This window comes from Pinus tabuliformis, chromosome 4_1, assembly GCF_031772625.1.
Source record: "Pinus tabuliformis cultivar Carrire ecotype Pingquan chromosome 4_1, CPIR1, whole genome shotgun sequence".
Taxonomy (NCBI): Eukaryota; Viridiplantae; Streptophyta; class Pinopsida; order Pinales; family Pinaceae; genus Pinus; species Pinus tabuliformis.
This window is the reverse complement of record NC_142303.1, coordinates 991,719,097-991,742,671: the sequence shown is the minus strand read 5'-3', so window position 1 is coordinate 991,742,671 and position 23,575 is coordinate 991,719,097. Positions and strand designations below refer to the sequence as shown.

Sequence of the window (23,575 nt, the reverse complement as noted above, 5' to 3'; positions counted from 1 at the left end):
TCTAGATTATATGGAGTTGTCCACTCTCTTTTGATGCCCTCTTTTGCATAGAAATTTGTGAAGTCTTTGTCTGTATACTCTCCACCATTATTTGAACGCAATACCTTTATCCTTTTCCCTGTCATGTTCTCTACGAGAGCCTTAAATTCTTTGAACCAATCAAAGACCTCATCCTTGGTCTTCAAAAAATAGATCCATATTTTTGTAGAGTGATCATTAATAAAGGTGACGAAATATTCACCACCACTAAGAGCTCTTGTGGACATTGGGCCACAAATATTTGGGTGTATCAATCCCAATGCGCCTTGCGCTCTGTTGTTACTTCTGGAAAAAGTTTTTTTAGTGTACTTCCCTAGTATGCATCCTCTACATACATCATCATGCTCAGTACTAAGGACTGGAACTCCTATAACAGTCTCTTTGAGCATCCTCAGTGCTCCATGGTGTAAGTGTCCCATTCTCCTGTGCCACAGTTCATTCAATTCCTTTTCACCATTATGATTGTTACCTATCAATGCCATTGGAGATTCGAGTTGCAATCTATACAATCGGTTGCTTCGAGCTCCAATTTGTCTCTTCTTCTTCCAACTTGGATGTTTGACGTATACTTTTCATTAGGGGATTTTTTACGTCTAAAATGAGCCTCCTAAGAAAAATCTAGAACCAAAATAAACTTTATAAGAACCAATAGGATTCAAGATGATGATGTCAACCATGGGGATGATTCACCATTTTTGGAGTAAAAAAGTACAAAGATTAAAAAATTATAAAATAATAAAACTACTTTTTCAACTTATCTCCCTATGTTTTTACTCAAATTTTGAGCGGGAGTACTCGTTGGATGCAAAATTTAATTCCTTATCCAAGAAATACCCATGTTGCATACTTTCAATGGACCCTACTACATGAAAAATGAGAAATACATGAAAAACGTATAGCAGGGTCCATCGAAAGTATGCAACATGGGTAATCCTTCGATGAGGAACCAAATTCTGCATCCAACAAGTGTTTTCGCTCGAAATTTGAGTAAACCCATATGGAGATAAGTTGAAAATACGAGTTGAAAAAATAGTTTTGTCTTTTTTCCCTCTAAAATTTGATGATGTAATCTAATCTTCTTTTATTATTTCCACTATTATTTTATAATTTCCTTAGGAGGCCCATGTTAGACCTCAAAAATCCCCTAATTCTTCCAATGAAGTATACATCGTATCCGTTGTCCTGTAACTGGGACACTGAAATCAAATTCATTCCCAACCCGGGCACATGCAGAACATTAGTGGCTCGGATGTTGGTTTCTGCTTTCATCTGAAATGCTATAGTTGCCTCTCCCTACTCGAGTACACATCGTTCTTTTTTCCATAGTAATCTGGAAGTCCATTTTCTCTTCTTGATAGCTCGAGAAATATTCTCATACTCCAGTCATATGGGTTGAAGCCTTGCTATCAATATACCAAACATCTGTTGACGCTGAACTTGACAAGCATGTGAATTCTCCTTCCAATCTGGAAGATAATTCAGAGACATCTTGATTTTCCATCCTTCTTTGTGTTATTTTTCTTATCGATTTTTGACGCTTTAATGTCCCAGCAACTGCTACAGAAAAACTACATCTTCACCTGAAGACTACTCTGCGTTGAAGCTTCTACACTGCTCCCTCTGTCACTGGCAACCTTCAATCTAGAAATCTTCCTCTCTGTCAACTCTCTCAGAGAGAGATTTTCCTATGAAAATTTTGCCCTCTTAGACTGGACTGCGCAATTCCTCTGGGGATTTGATTTTCTGCCTATGCAACAATTTCGAATTCCCTTCTTCTCTTCAATGTTGGCTCTTTCGTTCTGCACTCCTACTTAACTTAGCTCTAATACCATGTGAAAATTTCTAAATAGAAATCCAACTGCAGTGACTGATATTATTTCTTCTACTTATTATTTCAAAAATAAGTTATTCACAATGTTTCTACAGCAAATATAGAAATAAATTATACTTCAACCTTCACAATTAAAATACTGCGAAAAGTAAATGCAAGGAAAAATACTAGCACAAGTATAATCACCATGACATAGTTAGTTTTGGACAATTATCCCTGGAAAAACCCAATGTGGGAAAACGGTGCAGCAAATGAGGGTTTCTTTATTGATCTTTAGCAAAAATCTCATGTACAAGATACAACCAACAGAATAGAAGAGGAATTTATGTGAGAAATATTACAGACGATATTTGTTGAAATTTCTAAGTCTGACACATTATAAACCCCTACTACATTATCTAGTTTATAACTTTATTTCTCCTACTTGTTTATTCCATTAACAAGCTATTTATAAATATAAATACTGAAATAAACAGAAATGCAGCCTTAACTCATATACATATGATCAACTGAAATACCGAAAGAAACACACAAGGGACACCCTTATTTTTGGACAATCATCCCTGACAAAACCCAATGCGGGAAAACTAGTGCAGCAGTTCTGAGGGTTTTATTATTATGCAGATTCTTGAGTACAACTAGCGTGCCAAAATGGCTCACCTAACAAAGATTGTTACACAACAGTAATACCTCTTCTCAAAGACAGATATTCAGCGTCTCAACTCTCGTCTGCCCTACGAAAATCCTTCTGGCACTTCCTCTTGGCTCTACGTCAACCCTGCTAGCCTCAACATAGCTCCTGAACCCTCTGCACCAGCCTTCTGGCTCTCTGCGTTAGCTCTCTGGCCCTCTGCATCACCCGCGCAGGCCCCTTAGCCTCTGTGCAATCCCCAGCTGCCTCTGGGTAGCTTCTGCTACCTCTGCATAGCTCTAGCTGCCTTTGCATCAGCCTCTTTGATCTTTGCGCTGACCCTATGGCACTATCCCTGCCTCTCTGCTATGTACTCACTGCCCCTTGCTACAACAGATCACTTGTTCGAATTTTCTCAGCAAGCCCTGCTCCAGAAAATTGAATTGACTAATCAATCTTGGTGTATCTCCAACTGACCCTCAAGCCTCCTCTTACACTTTTCCTGTTGAGTCTTCAATGGCCAAGATTAAGTCTCTTATCAACAGCTAAGATTAGATTTGGCTTGATCCATGTCATTTAGAACATTCTCACCCAGTGAAAAATATTAAGTATTTTAATATCTCTCCAATCAGGTAGAATTTCCCCAAACCATGTCTAGGCCTTGGAGATCTTATGTGCCTTAGCCTCTCCGCTAATTTTCATGGCTAGAGCACATCTGATGCTACCACAAATCAACAATATTCTCACGCTCTTAAGCTAAAATCTGACTCTGGAGAGGACCTAATGTCCCCTCTGCATCTCACTACGTCAGCTTCTGCGTAGGGATTGTGCAGTCCCAACATCAATCCCTCTGCATCTCACTGTGTCAGCTTCTGCGTAGGGATTGTGCAATCTCAGCATCACAGCCTCAACATTGCCCCTCCTCTGCTTTGTGCCTTCTTTCTGCTCCTGCACCCCTGACTGATGCTAATGCCCTCTCTCCTTCTCACCTGTAACTCTGCCTCTGATTCGATTTCCTCTTGCCCAACTTTGACTAGTGAGAAAATTGATCTTACTTGGATAACTGAGTATCTGCCAAATGTGTTTTCCAAATGCCCATCAAAGTCCTTCTTATAATCATCCAGTTGAGTAATCAACAACCCAAATTAGATTCTAATCAATGGCTTAGATCATATTGACTGGATCCTTGTTTTCTTCTAGAAGTTTCACCCCAGTTTGATTAATACCCTTTAATTATTTTAATTTCCTAAGTTTAGACTTAGGCACTCATCAAAAGTAATTAATTATTTTAATAAAACTGTCTTTGGGTGGAATTTCCCAAAACAATTTATGGGTATTGTGGAATAGATGTGTCCAAGCTTCCCTGCTAGTTTTGAGGCTTAGAGCACATTTGATGCTACCATAAGCACAAGAAATACTTCCCCAAAATTTCCCAACACTCCAACCCTACAAAATACCTCAAATCTCCAACAATTACCAAGTCCAACTCCTCCCGAAAAGCCCAAGATCAAGGGTGCTTTGTAGCTATTTTCTCAAGGAGCGCATATTGCTTCTTTTGCGACCAATTTGCTCCAAATGATGGTCAAATGTGCCTGCAAATCCTCCCAAGACAATCTGATATGTAGCAATAATCTCCCCTAGAGTGGCACTCAAAGTCCACTGAAGGTGGAAGTGAGATTCCCACCCAGAAATCTCTTGTGTTGAACAACATTGTGTAGACTTCGCTCAACAACTCAAGCATATATGGGGTTCTATTATCAAATTGGAAAATGTCCCAAAATGAGGACCTCCCCCTTTATGTATCTTTGTTTCCCTCTTGCTCCCTCCATGTGGGTCCCTTAGGTCGAATTCCCTCACTTCTCCTACCCACAAGTCAAATTTCTCCCAAGGGGTGTGAATTCCCTTTCAAAGTAGTCCCCACATTCCACTTTGCTTTGGATTTATCTTCTCTTCTAATGTTTGGGAGCCTTCCTTCCTCAAAAAGTCAAGTGGGGTCCTCCTAACGCACTTTTCCTAAGTTAAGTATATCAAAATGCCAAAATTGTGCAAAACTGTATTTACTTAGCAAAACTTGCTAAGTGGGGACATTACAATCAGATTGTGCATGTGGGCAAGAGTTATCAGTGATGTGATTTGGCAACAGTGACAGCAGAGGAAATTATAGCAGTATTCTGACAATGATATGACCATAGCAGAGGCAGGACAACAGAGTTACAGTGGCTGAGCAGTGTATCCAGTGTAATCTATCTTATTATTTTATATTCTATCTTAAGGGTGGCAAGGTGGTGCTAGGGTAGGTTGGAGCCTATGTAGGGTGTTGGAGCATCCCTTTAATCGAAGTTGAAAAATCCAGACTGTTGGAGTGTCCTTCTCGTTGGAGCTAGTAAATTAGGGTGTTGGAGCGTCCTTTCCTATGGAGTTGATAAATCAGGGGGTTGGCACCTCCTTCTAGTTGTTGTTGGTGAACCTTGGACGTTGGAGTTTCCTATTGATGTAATCACTAAAACCCTATGTTAAGAAGCGTTTGGTGGTTTTTCTCCCGGAAGGGTTTCCACTAAAAAAATCTCGTGTACTATGCATTGTTGAATGGTGTTGATTTATGTTTTTGATCTAATGCTATTGATAATTAATGCTCTGTGAAGTTAAATTAACTAATTGAAGTGAAATATTGATTCACCCCCCTCTCAATATTTCCAACAAATGCCACTGAAAATCATGAAGCAATTAGGCTTAAATATTACTTGACCATACAAACATGTTTGTGGTATTGGCTCAAGAACCATTGACGTATGTGGTATTATTAAAGAGTTACCAGTATGCTTGCATGGACATGTTGAAGGGAAAGTAGTCATGGATGTGGTAATTATTGACATTCTTGATTCGTAGGGCATGCTTCTATCTTGGAAATGGGCTGCAGATGTAGGTGGCACAATTCAAATGGATTTATCTTACATCGAAATCTCAATGGCAGAGAGTTCATTTTCTCTAATCTTAGGCAACTAGCCAGGTGGCCTAAGGTAGAATGCCATTGTACTATATCTGATGATGAAGAAGGTGAAGACAAAGAGTTTGGAAATTGGCAAGTCCTAGCCAATACTTTTCCTTTTGAAGAAAACTTAGACAAATTTTGGGTTGTGCACTTTGATGGGGCTTGTTCCAAATTTGGGTCTGGTACAAGAATACTTTTGACATCACCAAGCATTGCAATTTTTTCTTTCAAACTTGAATTTGATTGCACCAATAACATAGCTGAATATGAAGATCTTGCATTAGGATTGGATATTGCTTTGGATAGAAAAGTCATATGCTTAAAGGTCACTAGGGACTCTGATTTGGTTGTATCCTAGATTAAGAATGTCTTCAATACCAAAAGTGAAAAGCTTAGAAGATACAAAAGTGCCATGTACAAACCTATGGAACTTTTTGATGTTTTTGCCATACAAGTTGTTCCCAGGTATAGGAATGCTTTAGCTGATTCACTAGTTGTTGGTGCTGCTACTTTGCAACCCGCTAATGATTCCAAACATGGGCTAGGACAATACACTTTGGAAGTAAATTTTAGACCAGCCATTCCAGACAACCTTGAAAATCAGTGAGTATTTGATGATGATTCTGAAATCCTTCGATTCTTTTAGAACACAAAAGAATTCACCAATGAAAAACATGAGGATCCAGTTTAGTAAATGATCTAGAAGAATTTGCTCCTAAAGAGGCGATACATTTTGGAAGCACTTTTGACAAAAATGATGGGTACAAACAAGAACAACTAGCTGACAAACCCTAGGAAATAATAGAAATAAACATTGGGTGAGAGTCGAATCCTCGAGTCCCCCCTTATGGAGGGTAATGCTCAGGGGTTTCTCACAAAAGGGAAATGTCCCGCATTACTTGGGAAATGTGCCCCTCCAAAATTGGGACATGGGTAAACATCCCCCAATGAGTTTCCCCATCATGGAAACATTGGAAACATGAGGTGCACCCCCGGATCGAGGGAGAAACCTTTGCGTAGCACTATAAAACACTTGTTTTCTGCCTTTTACTAGCTTATCATAACTAGCCCAAAGCTAATGTTTTATAATTGGTTTATGTTTCATTATGAGTTAACATTTTTGGAATTAGTCATATAAAATACAGTAGCCAAAATTTCAAGAGATTTAGTCGTGTAATTATTCTTCTATTCACTGACTTGTTATGTATGCATTACTTGCAATGATTGTTATATAGTATACTAGGGTTGATTCATGTTGGCATAGAAAATCATTATGGACCGAAAATTTGAATAATACTAACTCGAAGGAAAGTTTATTGTATTTTCTTTTGGACATAATGATTTGATATTTATAAAGTTGACATTTAATATAGTTTACTATGTCACATATGTCAATACATCAATAAAAAATAGAGATAACTTCATGCTACAATCAATCACAGGGAAATGAAATCTAGCTCTTATTATAAAACAAAAACGAGGAGATATTTATGTTGTAATTTCATAATTTTTTTTTCTAACATTTCCCATGAATTGGTATTTTTGCAGTCTATTTTATGTGCGGGATATAAAACAAAAATGAGGAGATATTTATGTTGCAATTTCATAATTTTTTTCTAACATTTCCCATGAATTGGTATTTTTGCAGTCTATTTTATGTGCAGGATTGTATCCTAATGTGGCATCAATAGAGGATTACATAAAAGCTGGACACGTTGGCTCAGCACCAAGCAAGCGGCCTTGTTGGACTGATGGACGACGAGAAGTTTTTATCCATCCTACATCAATAAACTCTAGAACATCTGAGTTTCGTCATCCATTTATGGTGTTCTTGGACAAGGCAAGACATATTTTGGTTCACATTTAAATTTTATAGTTCGTAACTTCACTAAAAGAAATTCATAATGGAACAGGAGTTGCATAGTAGAAGAGAAAATTGCGCCAATATGATTGAATAATATAAGTGCCTTTCTAGTGATTATACACGTAAGGAGTTATTGAAATTTATAAAATAGTCCAGCTTCTATATAACTTTTACTGTTTTATTTTGTCAAATAGGAAAGTTGTACGAAAATAAAATAGGCCTTAAAATTAGTGGAAACTATATAACAATTTAATTGTCTCATCAACTTACCAACCTAGATGCGGTTTCTATAATGCCTATCATATCTAGGCAATAGTGTATGGTGTCTCTCTTTCTTGGTTTTGTTGTCAACTTTTTAATTAGATCTTTTTACCACATTCTAAAATTCAATTAATATAAAACAATTCATTAGCTGGAAATCTTGAATGTGTTGTTGGTATTCTGTTCAGGCCAACTGAATAGTTGATTTGGGAAGCTCAATAAATATCTAGATCCATGATCCTTGATCATTGATTAGTAACAAATTCTTCCATTGAAATACTAGTCGTCAAATGTATTTGCATACAATTTACTTGAGAGGGTGATGCTTTTTATGAAAAGAAACCTCAATATCCTGTATTTAAAGCTAAAATAAGCTTGATTAATGTAGTTGTTAGCTCTAACCAAGTGTACCTCTCGACTCCGAGTTGATGTTAGGATAATGCTTATTTGTATGTTACATGTTCTTATGGGTTACCATGAATACTTGACATGTTAGAGTAGGAATCTGCTCAAGGTCAAAAGTTAAAATGTAGGTAGTTATGAGACCATTAGATTTGGTAGCTAGGTGTGATTAGTTGAAGTCACATGGTTAGGTTATTGTCACATGGGAGTAGGTGGTTGTTCCTCTACACCTATATATACCAGTTGTAATCAACTTCCGATCATGTAAAATTAGTTATCGATTCTTGTGTATAACATCATCTCTATTGATGTTTTCTATCATGGTATCAAAGCTCGAATGGGCCTGACTCTCTCACAAGACGGCGTGAAGTATGAAATTATATGAAGTCTAATACTCCTTAAGAGTAGATTAGCATAGGGTAGAGAGAGAATTTATTTCAAAGTGTGCCTATTGTTTTTTCAATTTGAATATTGTTTGCAAAAAAAATTGTGTAAGTTGACAATGGTCCAATGGGATACTCCCATGATGATGGGTGAGAAGATGGAAATCTGTCTTTTATTTATATTGATGCATAGACCAGCTCGCAAATCAAACAACAAACACCACTGAAATTCATTTTATTAGCTGTAGTTCATAGGAAGGAAAGAAGACATGTGAATGTGAGATGGAGTTACAGATAGTTATAGTAGTGGATTGTTGACTTTTACTATAGACAATTGAAACCATGGGTAGTAGAACATGAAATGAAACATGAGACCTGTTGCCGCAAAATCTAGCTGGCCTAGGGCAGGGAAACCCTACTAGGTGTAAACTAGACCTATTAGCAACAATGGGGTAGTGGCCCACTATCACCATAGCCAAACCCCTCTGCTCTTTACAAACTTTCACCAGTGGGAGGAGTCTCGGTAGGAAAGAGGTCACTTATAATAGATCTTCGAAGGTTAAAATATTAAATGATCTTGCTAGGAGGCCTTCTAGAAAGTCACAATTTCAGTACAAGGCTTCATAAGGAAGCAATTTGGTTTCCAAGAAGATTCTTGGAAATGGAGGCACAAGACCTAGATTTTGATTGATTTGACATGTTGGAGTAACTCAAGGTCAAGGCAAGGAGAAAAGGTTGCTTACAATGTATATTAACCAGGCCAAGGCTCATGAAACCTTCAACAAAGTCCTTAAGCTGAGGGAAGAAAGACTAGAGTTTCCCTCTTAGGGAAAACACCTAGGGAAAGAGAATTTATGGATGAAATTGAAGTGGATTAGCACCAAATTGATAGGCTTTGTGGAAAACCCTATCTACTTGATGTTTAGGCTCTCCACTCACTAAAATTTCCTCTCCCTAGAATTCACACCAAGCCCTAGCTCCTCTAGCTTTGAAAGGACCAAAATTTAATAGGGAGAAAATATGAACAATAGTGAGATTGATCACCAACAATTTGGATTAGTGTGTTGTCCTTTGGGTATATGGAGTCAAGGATGTCTTAGATTAGCTAACCTTGCTTGTAAGGAAGTTGAAATTTGATGCCCTAGCAACAAATTTTAAGCATTTACCCACTCAAAGTATTATTGAAAATTTATGGTAGAGCTACTAGTTCACCATTAGGATAATTCTTACATGTCATGTATGAGTAATGCATGCAATATTCATCTAGCTTAGCATTCAATAAAATTAGGGCACAATTTTAGCATTCAGTTGATCTTCAATCAAATTAGGGCACAATTTTAGCATTAACTAGAATCAATCATTCCATGCGTTAGACATAGAAAAATATTTTCAACAATCAAAAATAATTACAAGAAAATATGCAAGAGATCCATCCTTGAACCAAAGAATAACTCAAGGAATGTCCAAAAATCAGCTCCAAACATCAAAATGCATCCAATATCTGATATAATCCACAAAAGTCTAAGTGCAAGTTTCCTCTACGAGGCCAAATTACAAGTTTGATGATGATGAGAGATCAAATGAGGTCACTCTAATATATATGTGCTCTAACATAACCTATTTTAGCCTACAAGCCCCTCTAGTAATAAAATAATGTGCAAGAAAAAGGCCTAGGTCACAGGCCAACCTAGTAGCTTTTACAAATTTAACTTTATCTCCACAAACGCTAGTCGAAATGTTGACGCCATGCTTGCATATGCTACTAGGAGGCTGACGTTGAGGCCCTTTGGTGCCATGATAAGCATAGAAGGCCTCTAAAATCAAGATCTAGGGGTTGGCTCCTATATCTTGGTGCAAATCATCCTATGACCCCCAAATGTGAGTTTGCTGCACAAAACTAGGTCTCATGGGTCTCCAAGTGAAAAAAAACTCTCTACTCCAATGTTGAGGGCATTGAAGACGGTGCTAGCCCTCCTGTTGGAAAAGTAACTAGGTTCAGTCTTCATATTTATCTTTGTATTTGTAACTAAAGAAAAAAGAATAAAAAGATTTATATTATTATTATTTCTTTAGTTAAGCATGCTCTTCATACTTCTAGGTTTTGATTGAGTCAAAGAATTAAATTGAGTCAAATTCCATTTGGACTCTTTGTAAGAGAAAGGAAAAGAATTTTTGTTTAGTCAAAAAGAGTCAAATTTACCTCCATAAGGACAAGTCGACCCCCCAAATGGTCAGGTCGTCTGCTGAACAGACGTGACCCTTCATAGTGACGAACAACTATATATTGGCGTGCATACTCCACCAAAACAAAAGAATTTCGTGTTTGTTCTGAAGTAAGATATGCGAGCTTTTGAGGCAGGATTTGTGAGTTTCTTTGGAGCAGAACATGAGAGTTTTCTGTCATATAATATGGGAAATATGTTAATTCCTGAGGCTGAAAGAATGTGAAGCTCCTAAGATTTGAATTTTGTAAAAGATGTGCAAATAAAAAAGGCTATTCCATCTGGGGAATATGTTAATTGTTGAAGCTGAAAGAATGTGAAGCTCCTAAGGTTTGAATTTTGTAAAAGATGTGCAAATAACAAAGGCTATTCCTAAGCAACTTAATGAGCTAAAGAAGAACCACTTCCATGATGAAATGCAAGGTAAAGAAGGGCAGTATTGTGTGCCACAAAAGAACTGTAATAATTGTATGATGCAAGCTAGAGAAGGATCATGAGGTCTGTCAAGTACAAGCTACAGGGAGGATGAATTTCTTTGTGAGACAAAGGCATCTAAAGGGCAGGTTCATGACAGTGATTGGAGGGTTGACTTGGGGTTCCTATACAGTTATTTGTCTTGGTCTTATAAATCATATTTGATCTAATTCTATAAGAAGAGGATTGTTCAAGTTTTCCCCAATTGTGGGGATTTTCCCTAGTGTGGAGCCTATATCTTGTGTTTAGTCTCTTGTGATTTTCATGCTTATATTTTGGTAATTGCTTGATAAAGAAAAAGAACACAAAGAATCTAATAAGAAGCGAACAAAATTCACAAGTAATTATCAAGTAAGGAAAATCAACCTCCATCTACAATTTCCTTGATTTCCCAACACCTCCCAGGTCTCAAGGCATGAGACAAACCTCATCTGGGCCCTGGATCAACTGCCACACTGTATATATATGCTATAAGTCGACGGGGGGCAAACTAGTCCAAGTGCATCATCTCATGAACAATATGGGGCAAAGTGCAGAAGTTGTGTGTGTTGAAGGTGTGCATGGTTGTGAATGATGTTTTATGACTATTCAGAGTCCCATGGCTCTCAACACATCATTTGTGGGTGCCAATATGTCACTCTAAAGGACCTAGACCCCAATTAAGTTTCCCAAACCTCTAGATGGAACCACCTATCAATCACACACAATATCTAGTGTTGCAACTTTCATCAGCAAGTACATTAATCATTATGCATCTAAGTGAACCAAACTTGAAAGAAATGGGCATAATAACACTTCATAAGTGGCTTCTCTTCCAAAATCAGGGCCTTAGTTTCGTAATGGTGTTACTTCCCTAGGTAGGAGTGGTTAATAAATGACCCTATTAGGTGTTCCAAAACCCCAAAGGGAAGTGACATGTCCTCAATCCACCCTTCAATCAATAGGTGCCATGTGAATAATGATAGAACAAAGGGGGGAAGATCTCCATGGCCAAGTGCCATGGTCAAAGGGACCATCTATGATAAAATAGCTCATCCTGGGTGTATAGACATGAGGAGGGAGCAATCCTAGATGCATGAGTTACCTAGACCTTTGTTTTCCACCCTTCTATATTGCCTTTTACTTTTTCTTGAATTTTCCTTGTATTACTGGTCGTAGCTCGAGGAATGAGAGGTTGCTTTGTATGATGTATAACAATGATTACCTCCTTTAAGCTGGGGCAATTCATCGCCCATCAAGGGTTGGGACATGCAAGGGTTCCTTGTCTTCCATGAGATAAGGCAAAATTGGCCTAGGAACTGAGTGATGGCCATATGATAGAGGTAGAGCTCATACTTGGCTTTTGCCCATGTGCTAATTTGTAAGTCTCGGTCATCTTTTGCATTTTGATTTTTCTTTTGTTTTTCTTGTGGCCATCATATGCTCTTTTCTCTTCTTTTAGCTGCATCAACCTCCTAGGGTGCCTTTTCAAGCCCTAGCCAAAGTATGAGGATGTGTGAATGCTAAGTCCCAATGAACTAGTGGTCAGTTGACACGAAGAAGGGAGGTGGAATAGGGGCTTGTAATGTAAGATGGAAAGTGGTAGGAATGGAATAGGTATACATGGGGCTACGCTATCTCATTCATGGCTTCCTAAGTAATGCCTCTTCCTAAAGCCATAGGCCATTAGGGGAGGTCCCATTGGACTAGGATAGAAAATTAGCCCCCCATTTAAGGTGAGGGAACAAATTGTTAATTTTTGGTAGCATTAGATGTGCTCTAGTCATGAAAATTGGTGGAGAGGCTAAGGCACATGAGTTCTAAAGAACCCATAAATCGTTTGGTGAAATTCCACCCGGATTGTATTTTATTAAAATAATTAATATTTTTAATGGGGTTCCTAAGTTTAAACTTAGGAAAATTAAAGTATTAATGGGTATTAATCAAAATATGGGTGAGAATGTTCTATAAAGCGGATTAAGTCAAGTTTTTAATCCTAGTCATTGATTAGAGACTTAATCTCGGTCATTGAATTCTCAACGAGAAAAGTATAAGGAGGCTTGGGGTTCATTCAGGAATACATCGAGAGAATGAATTGATCTAGAGTTCAAAATTTTTGGGGCTAGGAAGCTGAGAAATTTGAACTAAGTGATCATTCTGCAACAAAGGGGCAGGGGTAGTTAGGGAATACCGGGCAGAGAGGCGGAGAGCCACCAGTGGAGTAGTGTAGCACCTAGAGGGACTGACGTTGGGCCAGTCTAGGCCCATGCAGGCTTGACACAAAGCCAGAAGGGCCAGCGCAAAAGGGAAGTTGCCTTCGCGCAGAAATCGGCACTGCCGGGGAGCTGCTAGAATAGCCGGGAGAGGTTGACGCAAAAGCTCCAAGAGGCAAAAGAGACGCCACAGGGCTGACGCAGAGGCCTTTGAGGCTGACACAGGGCCAGCGCAAAGATAGCCGAGGTTAGCCAGTTCTGTTATCGGATCAACCAGAAACTGCCAGGTGAAGTGAGGTAATCTCACTTAGTTTTCTGCCATTATATTTTTCTCTGTAACTGGATTGTCGGGAGGGCATCCAATATTGTATTCAGAACTATTGCTTAATAATATAAAACCCTTAGAGCAGTTGCACCGGTTTTCCCGCATTGGGTTTTTTCGGGGACTATTTTGTCCAAAAATAACGATTTCCTACATATCTTGTTCTTTGCTCAGTTTCTTGTTTCATGTAATCAAATTAAATTGGTGTAGGTTGCATAAGTAATTTACTTCATTGTTTTTCAAAAAATAACTTAATAATGTATATTAAAATCAAGTAGGAGAAGTAAATTCAATTTTTCTACAATAGGGGTTCCTTAAGTATAGGAATTTTCACACAAATCTACAACCAAGACCCTTCTTTCTTCCAAATTACCAATAGTCCATGTCAAAGTGACCAAATACAAACAAGCATAAGCACTCGATTTCATAATGAATAAAATACCTTTTGATCAGAAACCCACCTTCCAACATGTGCTCTCGACAAATGGGTGAGGAAACATATGACTGATGGAGATGGCAGAGATATAAATGGCATGTACTTTTAGCTACAAAGTGGCTCTCTAGGGCTACTAGCGACCGACTAGAAGAGATAAATAGGAGAAAAGATTCTCTTAGGGGTCACCCACTTTTGATGTGTAACAAGACCGACGAAAGAGAGAAAATGGCGAAGTGAATGATCCTAGATGGGGTCAAAGATCATGGCATACCACATATTGCTGAGAAGAACACAACAAAGGAGATGTGGGACACCCTGACCACCTTATACCAGGGCTCTTCCGTGCAGTGAAAGATGCTATTGGAGAATCAGCTAAGGTCATATCAGATGCATAAGGGAGAGTAGATAGATCCATTCCTTCTCAGGTTGTAGGAGATTCGCAACCATCTTTCTTCCGTGGGGTCTACATCGGATCCAAAATTTATGGTCAGGACTGCCGTGAATGCAGTCTCCAAGGAGTGGGAGACATTTGTCCAAAGTATTTTGGGCAGGGCTACTCTTCCCGGTTGGGAGGAGATGTGGGCAATTCTTCGACACGAAGAGATCAAGAGGATGACCAAGGAGGGGAGTAGTGGTAAGGGAGTTCGATTCAAGAAAGAGGAGGATGCAACTCTAGCATTTGCGGGACAACAAGGGAAGAGGAAGAAGAAGGATATCTCCAAGATCAAGTGCTTCAATTGTGGGAAGCTGGGTCATTATGCATCCTAGTGTCCCAGCAAGAAAGGCAAGGGAGAAGCTTCTGATTCAAAGGCAGCTCCAGCTAAGGCAGAGAAAGAGGTCGAGACTGATGACAATTGTGCCATGAGTGCTCATGCACCTTTAGAGAATAGGTGGGGAGACATTGAGTTGTAGTCAGAAGGACTACATGCTAGGGGCAAGATCCTTGAGGTGCCCAAACTCTTGGATCACATCCGGCTATGGGAGCCTTTAACGATAGTAGCATGATGACAAATGTCAGATGGAGAAAAGTGTGGTGGAGCAGCAAGGTAGGGCTCGAGTGCAGAATTTTGTAGCGGTGCAATAAAGGTTGCAACAGTGTGAAATGCACAAAAGAGGTTGCAGCAGCGCAGTGGCAGCAGAAGCAGCTTCAGCATCACGAGGCTTTCAGACTGACCGAGATGTCAGTATTTGAGGAAGTCAATTACCTACTTCTTGGTAACTGGGTTGCAGTGCAACAGTTAGCAGTGGCACTACTAGGGGCAGAATGGGCAGCATATTGAGAGGGAGTTGCAGTACAGATGTAGCAGTGGCAGTGGCAGTGTCATGGGCAGTAGTACAGGAAGCAACAGTGCAAGGGATGTGAGGCAACAGGCCAAGCATCAGCACAGGTACCGATGCGGAAGATCAGTGTGATGTTTCTATGGTGAAGCATTACTAGAGCACATTCCTCGCTAAGAGGGAGTGTTGATTTTTGGTAGCATCGAATGTGCTCTAGCCATGAAATTTGGTGGAGAGGCTAAGGCACATGAGATCTCCAAGACCCAGAAATCGTTTGGGGAAATTCCACCCGGATGGAGAGATATTAAAATAATTAATATTTTTAATGAGACCTTAAGTCTAAACTTAGGAAAACTAAAATATTAATGTGTATTAATATAATATGGGTGAGAAATTTCTAAATAACGAGGATCAAACCAAATCTAATTTTAGCCATTGATTAGGGACTTAATCTCGGTTGTTGAATCGTCAACAGTAAAAGTATAAGAGGAGGCTTGAGGGTTAGTTGGAGATACACCAAGCTGATCAGTGAATTCGATTTTCTAGGACATGGTTTGCTAAGAAATCAAGTTAGTGATCTGTTGCAGCAAGGGGTAGTTCAGCAGGAGGCCGAGAATACATATCAGAGAGGCAGAGAAAGTGCCAAAGAGACAACGCACAACCTAGGAAGGCTGACACAGAGGCTGAAGAGGCCAGGGCAGAGGAAGTAGAGGGCCAAGAAGCTGACGTAGAGAGCTACAACGCTGACGTTGAGTTGAAGAGGCTTCGCTGAGGTGATTTCGTGGGCTAGACTGGGAGCTAATCAATTGACGCAGAGTTGTAGGAGGGTGATGCAGTTCCAGAAGATAGCTTGGAGCAGCTTTCGTTGTCCAACTAAGGAACAATAGAAGTTGTTGTGGGGCCAATCATCCGGTTGTTGATTAGCTAGAATATCTGTCTCCGGAGAAAGGTACTTCTGCCGAGGATAATCTCTAAAGGGTGAGCCATTTTTGGCACCCTAGTTGTATTTAGAAAACTGCATAATAATAAAACCCTCATATCTGCTGCACTGGTTTTCCTGCATTGGGTTTTTCTGGGAATGATTGTCCAAAAATAACGGTGTCCCTTGTGTTGTCTCAGTTTATTTCAGTGGTTGATTTGTATATTTGTGAAGGTTGCAATTGTGTTTATTTCAATGTTTATATTGTTAAATAACTTGTTAATGTAAAGAACAAGTAGGAGATAATAAACCAGATATTACAATAGGGGTTTCTGATGTGTTAGATTCAGAAATTTTCACATGGTATCAAAGCGATTGCAGATCACGGAGAACTAAAGACACCAGCAGAAATCTGAAAATTTGCAGGAGAAGCAGTTGTCCCGAGAGACAGTGTTGTTCCAGAGCAGAGGCAACAAGAGAAGTGATGTAGAGCCTTCGTCATCATTTCGAGCCAAGGAAAGGGCCAACGCAAAGGTAGAGAGGCAGAAGAGGCTCGCGATGAGCCACATCATCCTGCTCAGCCATGTAGGATTGACACAGTTGGCCGGAGGAGCAGATCCAGCCTTTGCCAGGATTGCGCAGAGCCCGATAGGCTCAATTTCTTCAGTTGCTGGGGCTTGGGGAGTTGTGGGAAGATTGTGATTTGAGGAGCTAGTGGGACATTGTTTCTGTAGATACAGAACAATGTCTAAGGTGACAAACCAAGGTAGAGGGAATCACTACCTTAACAAATTTCTAGCCAAAGAAATCTAGATCCGAGTTGCAGTTGCAAGGAGGATTGGATAGGAGCGGTTCAACAACTGGCCAGAGGATTTCCAGGAGGAAGATTTCCAGGAGGGGATTCGAGACTCAGAGGGATTCCAAAAGAGGAGCTGAAATGGTAGTGAATGGACTAAGGGATTAGGACAGGTTGGATGGGGCTTCCAACTTTGTCATCTGGAAGGCCAGGATCCTGGCAGTCCTGGATCAACATCGAATCAAGGACTTTTGCTTGAAAGTAGTGGCTATCCCAGTTGACCTAGCTGAGAATGAGAAGTATGAGGAGGTAATGGCAAGGGCGAAGTGCATGATCCTAGACGGGGTCAAAGATCATGTCATGCCACATATTGTTGAGAAGAACACAACAAAGGAGATGTGGGACACCCTCACCACCTTATACCCAGGCTCTTCCGTGCAGTGGAAGATGCTATTGGAGAATCAGCTGAGGTCATATCAGATGCATAAGGGAGAGCAAATAGATCCATTCCTTCTCAGGTTGCAAGATATTCGCGACCAACTTACTTCCGTGGGGTCTACACTGGATCCAAAGTTTATGGTGAGGACACCCCTAAATGCAGTGTCCGAGGAGTGGGAGACATCTGTCCAAAGTATTTTGGGCAAGGTTACTCTTCCCGATTAGGAGGAGATTTAGGTGTTGGAAATACTGAGAGGGGGGGTGAATGAGTATTCCTTAGCAATTGGCACTTTTAAATCTTTTCAAAGCATTAGTTAATCTTCAATTATTATTAATGTTTATGCAGTAATAACAGTAAATAAAATAACACAGTAGACACAACAATTTTAGGTCAAAAACCACCAAATGCTTTTCTAATAAAATCTTTAATCTTCAACCCCAATTGAAATGAAATCAACAACTTCCTAGAATTCTTCTCTAGCTCCCACTGGAAGGATGCCCCGACGCCGTGGTTTCTTCAGTAGTCAACTGAATGGATGCCCCAACATCCTAGACCAACCTACCACCCTGAAGTGTTCACGAGCTCCAACCTGTAGGCAACTCCATGCACCAACCTAGCACCTCCCTACCACCCTATAATGACTGAAATGAGACAAGAATGTGGATTCCTGTACCAGGGACAACGATCCACGATACAATATGATTTACAATGATTTTGACCCAGCACCCAATCACCCTGTGACCTGCAACCCAACCATGACATCATCCCAACCAGTGAAACAGGAATCGGCGATTTTCCCGATTAATCGCGATTCCCACTCGGATCGGCCACCAAACGAGCAGACTTGAATCTTCCCGAGTCAAATCGCGTTGACCGAGTTTGACTCGTGGTCAACGCGATTTTGACTCGCGCGTCTTCCGATTATTCCGACTCTGCGTTTTTTCCCGAGTCCCGCCAAAATTTTTATCGGGTTCTGGGTTTCTGTTTGTGTGATTTATCGCGTTATCGAGCTGTTTCCCGCGTCCATACTTCCGCGTCCACCGTCCAGAAACTGCACAGTCGAGTCGTCGACAGTGGACACCCCGCCGCAGAGCCTCGAAGCTGCATTGTTGAGAATCGTATACCTGGCAACCTGCGCTGTGCGTGAGCCTTCAGGACCCAGGTAACTGTTCTGGGTTTCTGTTTGTGTGATTTATCGCGACTATAAGTCAGTTGTGTCCAGCAGTGCCTTTCTCCTATGTTCGATTGGCGCCTCATAGACTGATTATTACCTAAAGGCGTTATCGAGCTGTTTCTGTTTGTGTGATAATTGATTTATCGCGTTATCGAGCTGTGATTTATCGCGTTATGATTATAATAGTGGTACACTTAGTGACATTACAAGATCAGATTGCATGATCGTCTACTCATCCCCTTTGTTCCATTTTAGTGGAACATATCTCAAGACTTGTATTGTTGTCATATAGTCTCGACTCTCTAACTGAAGCTAAAATTATTTTTTGTGGATTTTCTTAAAGATCAGTTAATGGACTGCTTTTTTTGAACTGACAATATGATCATTTTCATCTTGCATCATTTTGTATGTGATTTGGAAATGTACGCATTTGAAATTCTGATAGCATTTTTTACAATGCAGTTTTGGTCCTGAATCATCAATGTACTGATTACCAGATCTCAGTAATGCACAGTTAAAGACTTTCACATGCTCTGCCCATTCAATATATCAAATTTCAATAGATATCTCAAATATGACTGTCTGTATGATGTTGCCAAGGGACTTGCTCTGAATTTGCTTTGTTCCAAACTTTTATCCAAGAGACTCGGACTCCTTTTTAACTTTCCAATATAGGAAAACTGTGTTCATTCACTTGGTTGTTCATATATACTTGTTGTCTTAATTTTTTAAATAGATGAAATGGTCAAAACTTTGGAATCATTCTTCTAAAGTTACTATTTTGGGTTTTACATTTCATCTATGGATCCTTAGTTTAATTTTCTTTTCCAATTAACAACTTCGGATCTACTCATCTGAATATTCAGTGCCTGTTCTTTTCCATGTCATGCTAATGAGGATGTTATGTTCTGAATCTTGATTGCAGGATGATACTGCATTTGAGAAACAGAGTGCATTATTTGCCTTGGCTGTTTCAGAGTCAATAATTGGATCACAGTGCGAGTAGATTAGAATGTTATTTGGTTCGAGAATGTCATCAGCAGCACTTATGATTGTAGTTAGTTGTTCATGACTTTACTTCAAATAAGATAGACATTTTTGTGGTAGGCCTGCTAACCAGATAGAAAACTTCATGTTTTGACACACGTGACACTCCTATGAAGGCATATGTCAACCTCTGGACAGGTTACACAACACCATATTTCGCAAATTTTGTAATTTGGGGAGCTGATTCTACTTTCTTTCAAACAAAGCCACCTTTGACAAAGGCAGATAAATAAATATGAAATTGGTGATTTTGCTTCATCTATCATAACATTAGATATATCTGATATTTTTTTCCAAACCCCATCCATATTCCAGTAACCTTAACATGGTTACATGACTGACCTTTGAAATTGTTCAAGGACTCAAACAGTTTAAAGCAAATTAGGAACCAATATGGTTTTGTAACAAAGATTATCTTTATCAGCCCTTGTTTCCATTTTCGTTTCAAGCAATGCCATGAAATTCAGACATAGTGTTGATAGCATATTTTTAAATTTTTAGTATATTTTAAATTTTTGGATCATTTTTAAATTTGATTTTTTGTTGTCTTTCACAGGAGCCACAAATTAAATAGAAGCCAGACTCCAAATCTTAACAGAAGCCACAAATTAAACACAAGTTCAAAGCAACAACAATGTCGAGAGAGCGGGACTTTGCTTGGGCTTATTGTGACAAGATTCCCGGAAAATCCTTGCTCCTTTGTAAATTTTGCAAAAAGGAATGCAGTGGAGGCATTTATAGATTCAAGTTCCACCTTGCAAAAATACCTGGCCATGATATATGTATTTGCGGCAAGGTTGACGACAATGTCCAATACCAAGTAGCCTTGGCCCTTGATATGTTAGAGCAGCATAATGCCAAGAAAGCAAAGCAAAATGCTGAAATAGGAAATGTTGGAGTTGATACTTTTTCTGCCACTAGCCCCATGTCACCTCAATCTGTTGAATCCCCAATGTCGTTCCCAAGTTTTCCACACATGCCTCCAAGGCCAAGTCAAACTCAAAGCCATGCCAGTCCTTCAACTCCTTCCTTCAACACTGGAGGTGGAAACATAAACACCTTTTTTGCTCCCTGCACAAAACCTGGTTCCCAACCTACCTTGGATGGCACTGGTTGGAAAAAAAATATTTATAGTCAGGCAAGGAAGGCCATTGCTAACTTTTGGTACTATTCTGACATACCTTTCCACTGTGCCAGAAGTCCTTATTGGCAAGCTATGATTGATGCAATTGTTGCTGCAGGTCTAGGGTTCAAAGCCCCTACATCAGAGAGTCTTAGGACAGATATGTTGTTAGAGAGTGTTGAAGATGTCATGCTTGTGCTAGCTGAGTTTCGTTCATCATGGGTAGAAACAGGGTGCACCATCATGAGTGATGGATGGACAGATCAGAGGAATAGAACTTTAATAAATTTCCTTGTATCTTGTCCCGCAGGCACAATGTTTCTCAAGTTAGTGGATGCTTCAGATAAGGTTAAGACTACCCAACTTATCTGTGAAATGATGGAGGAAGTCGTTCAAGAAGTGGGAGAAGAAAATGTTGTACAAATTGTCACCGATAATGCAGCGAATTATATGGCTGCTGGTAGACTTTTTGAGATGAGGCACCCCACTATTTTTTGGACCTCTTGTGCTGCCCATTGCATAGATTTAATGCTTGAGGACATTGGTAAGCTTCATTGGATACATGAGGTTGTGGAGAAGGCAAAATCCATAACCAAATACCTATACAACCACACTATTGTCCTAAACACTATGAGAATATACACTGAAGGTAAAGAAATTGTTCGACCTGCAGTGACTAGATTTGCAACAAATTTCATATCTTTGCAATCTGTGGTTGAGCAAAAGATAAATCTGAAGAGGATGTGCTTGGGACCTGAGTGGATGGAATCTAAACATTCCAAGACCCCTAAAGGCATCGAAATTGCTGCACTTGTGTTTAATGATGGCTTCTGGAAAGATGCCGAAGAGATTATTGCTATGACGAAGTCCCTTGTTAGAGTTCTTAGGTACTTTTAGTCTTTTAACTTTTTCATTTTTTAAATTTCATTTCAAGCTTCTTTTTATTTACAATGTTTCATATTTCTTTAAATTTGAATGCTTGAACTTTCAGGATGGTTGATGGTGACAAACCCGCTATGGGTTACATTTATGAGGCGATGGATCTCGCAAAGGAGGCCATCGAAAGAAGATATGGGGATGATGAGACAAAGTATATGCCTCTTTGGGACATTATAGATGCACATTGGGATAGGCAATTGCATTCCCCCTTACATGCTGCTGGGTACTTCTTAAACCCACAATATTTTTATGATAAGAGCAAATTTAATGAGGATGGGGAGGTTGGCAGAGGACTTATGACATGCGTGGAAAGGTGCTTCCCTGATCCAGAACAATAAAGTCGTGTCTTTTCCCAACTACAAGATTATAGGGCACCATCTAAATTGTTTGCCTATACCAGTGCTATAAGACAAAGGTCAAAGATGTTGCCAGGTACCCAGCTTGAAGGCTTCATCAATTCATTAAATTTGTTTAAACTTTATTTTGTATGTTAAATGTTTTATTAAATTTTCTTTTCTTTTTAAGTTTTTACTATTTTCTAATTTGGTACTTCTAGTCTTGTACTCACAAACCCTTACCACTTGCTAGGTCTTTGGTGGCAAAACTTTGGTAGTGATACGCCAGATTTGAAGAGATTTGCCATTCGAATCTTAAACCAAGCATGCAGTGCTTCAGGTTGTGAACGCAACTGGAGCATGTTTGAGAAAATACATTCTAAGAAGCGCAACCGATTGACACAAAAACGCTTGAATGACCTTGTATTTGTCCATTACAATCTACGACTTCGCAACAAACAAATACAAGGTGAGATTCGAGAGCTTGAATTTGAAGGTTTCATAATCTAGTTCGTACTTTAAAAGTTTAAAGTTCAAACTTCAAAGTGAAATTTTAATTCACATTTCAATGTCTCATGGTAATGACAGGTATGGATCATTCACCAATCGACCTTGAAGAGATAGATTTGCAAGCTACAAATGCGGCAGAATGGGTTCAATTAAATGAACCTCCTCTTTTCAGCCTTCATGACTTGGAGAACTTTGAGAGTCAAGCAAGCGAAGGAGTGGAAGGAATCGCTTCTAATTCTCACTCTTAAGAGTCTTAGACTCTTAGTTGCTGATTTTTTTCTGATTAGTATGCAGTTTTTAACTTTTTTGTAAACTTTTAGAAGCATATGCTTCTAAGGACTCAAGACTCAGTGCTTTGGATCATGTGTGGACTCATAACATATATGAGATACTTATTTATTCATGATATTTTGGACATCTATTGATATTATGCATTGTTTGGACATACCTTTACCCAATATTAATGAAAAATGGTTTTTTTAATTCAATATATGTGTATATTTTTATTTAATGAATTTGCCGATTTTTTCCCGATTCGATTAAAACTCTTCACTCTTTTGCCTCGCCGATTTATTGCCGATTCCGAGTCTGGTAACATTGATCCCAACAGAGACTCCTATACCTCCCAATAATGGCTTTTCAACTCTAGGCAGATTGACTCTTTTGAAATAATGACTCTTCCAATGATGACACTTTTACAAATGTCTCTTTTACAACTTTACAGTGATGACTCTTGGCCTTGACACTTCTTCACAATATACGAATGGTTGTCATGTCTTCAAAGGATGTCCCACTGCAATGCCTCATTTGATTTGATACCTCTGCTCTTGAATTCTTGCTTGAAGTTGTACTTGAATCTTCTTCTACCTGCATGCAAAATTTGCCTGACGAAACCAATCCCAAAACAAAACAAAATACCCTTCAACTTACCTCTACCTGCAAAACACATGTAAGTGCATAATAATGAAT

General features: G+C 39.3%; 1 protein-coding gene across 4 annotated transcripts in view; it reads left to right on the top strand.

Moving 5' to 3' along the window:
• LOC149179480 (RNA helicase family protein) overlaps positions 1 to 23,575 on the top strand; it is a 450,824-nt gene that overhangs the window by 384,777 nt on the left and 42,472 nt on the right. For all 4 annotated transcript variants that reach the window (XR_016258287.1, XM_089420680.1, XM_089420679.1 and 1 more), the window contains exon 32: positions 7,139 to 7,330. Coding sequence is in view for 3 of the 4 variants with exons in the window: in XM_089420680.1 (XP_089276806.1) it covers positions 7,139 to 7,330 (192 nt within the window). In the remaining variant the exon portion in view is untranslated. The remainder of the gene's footprint in view (positions 1 to 7,138; positions 7,331 to 23,575) is intronic.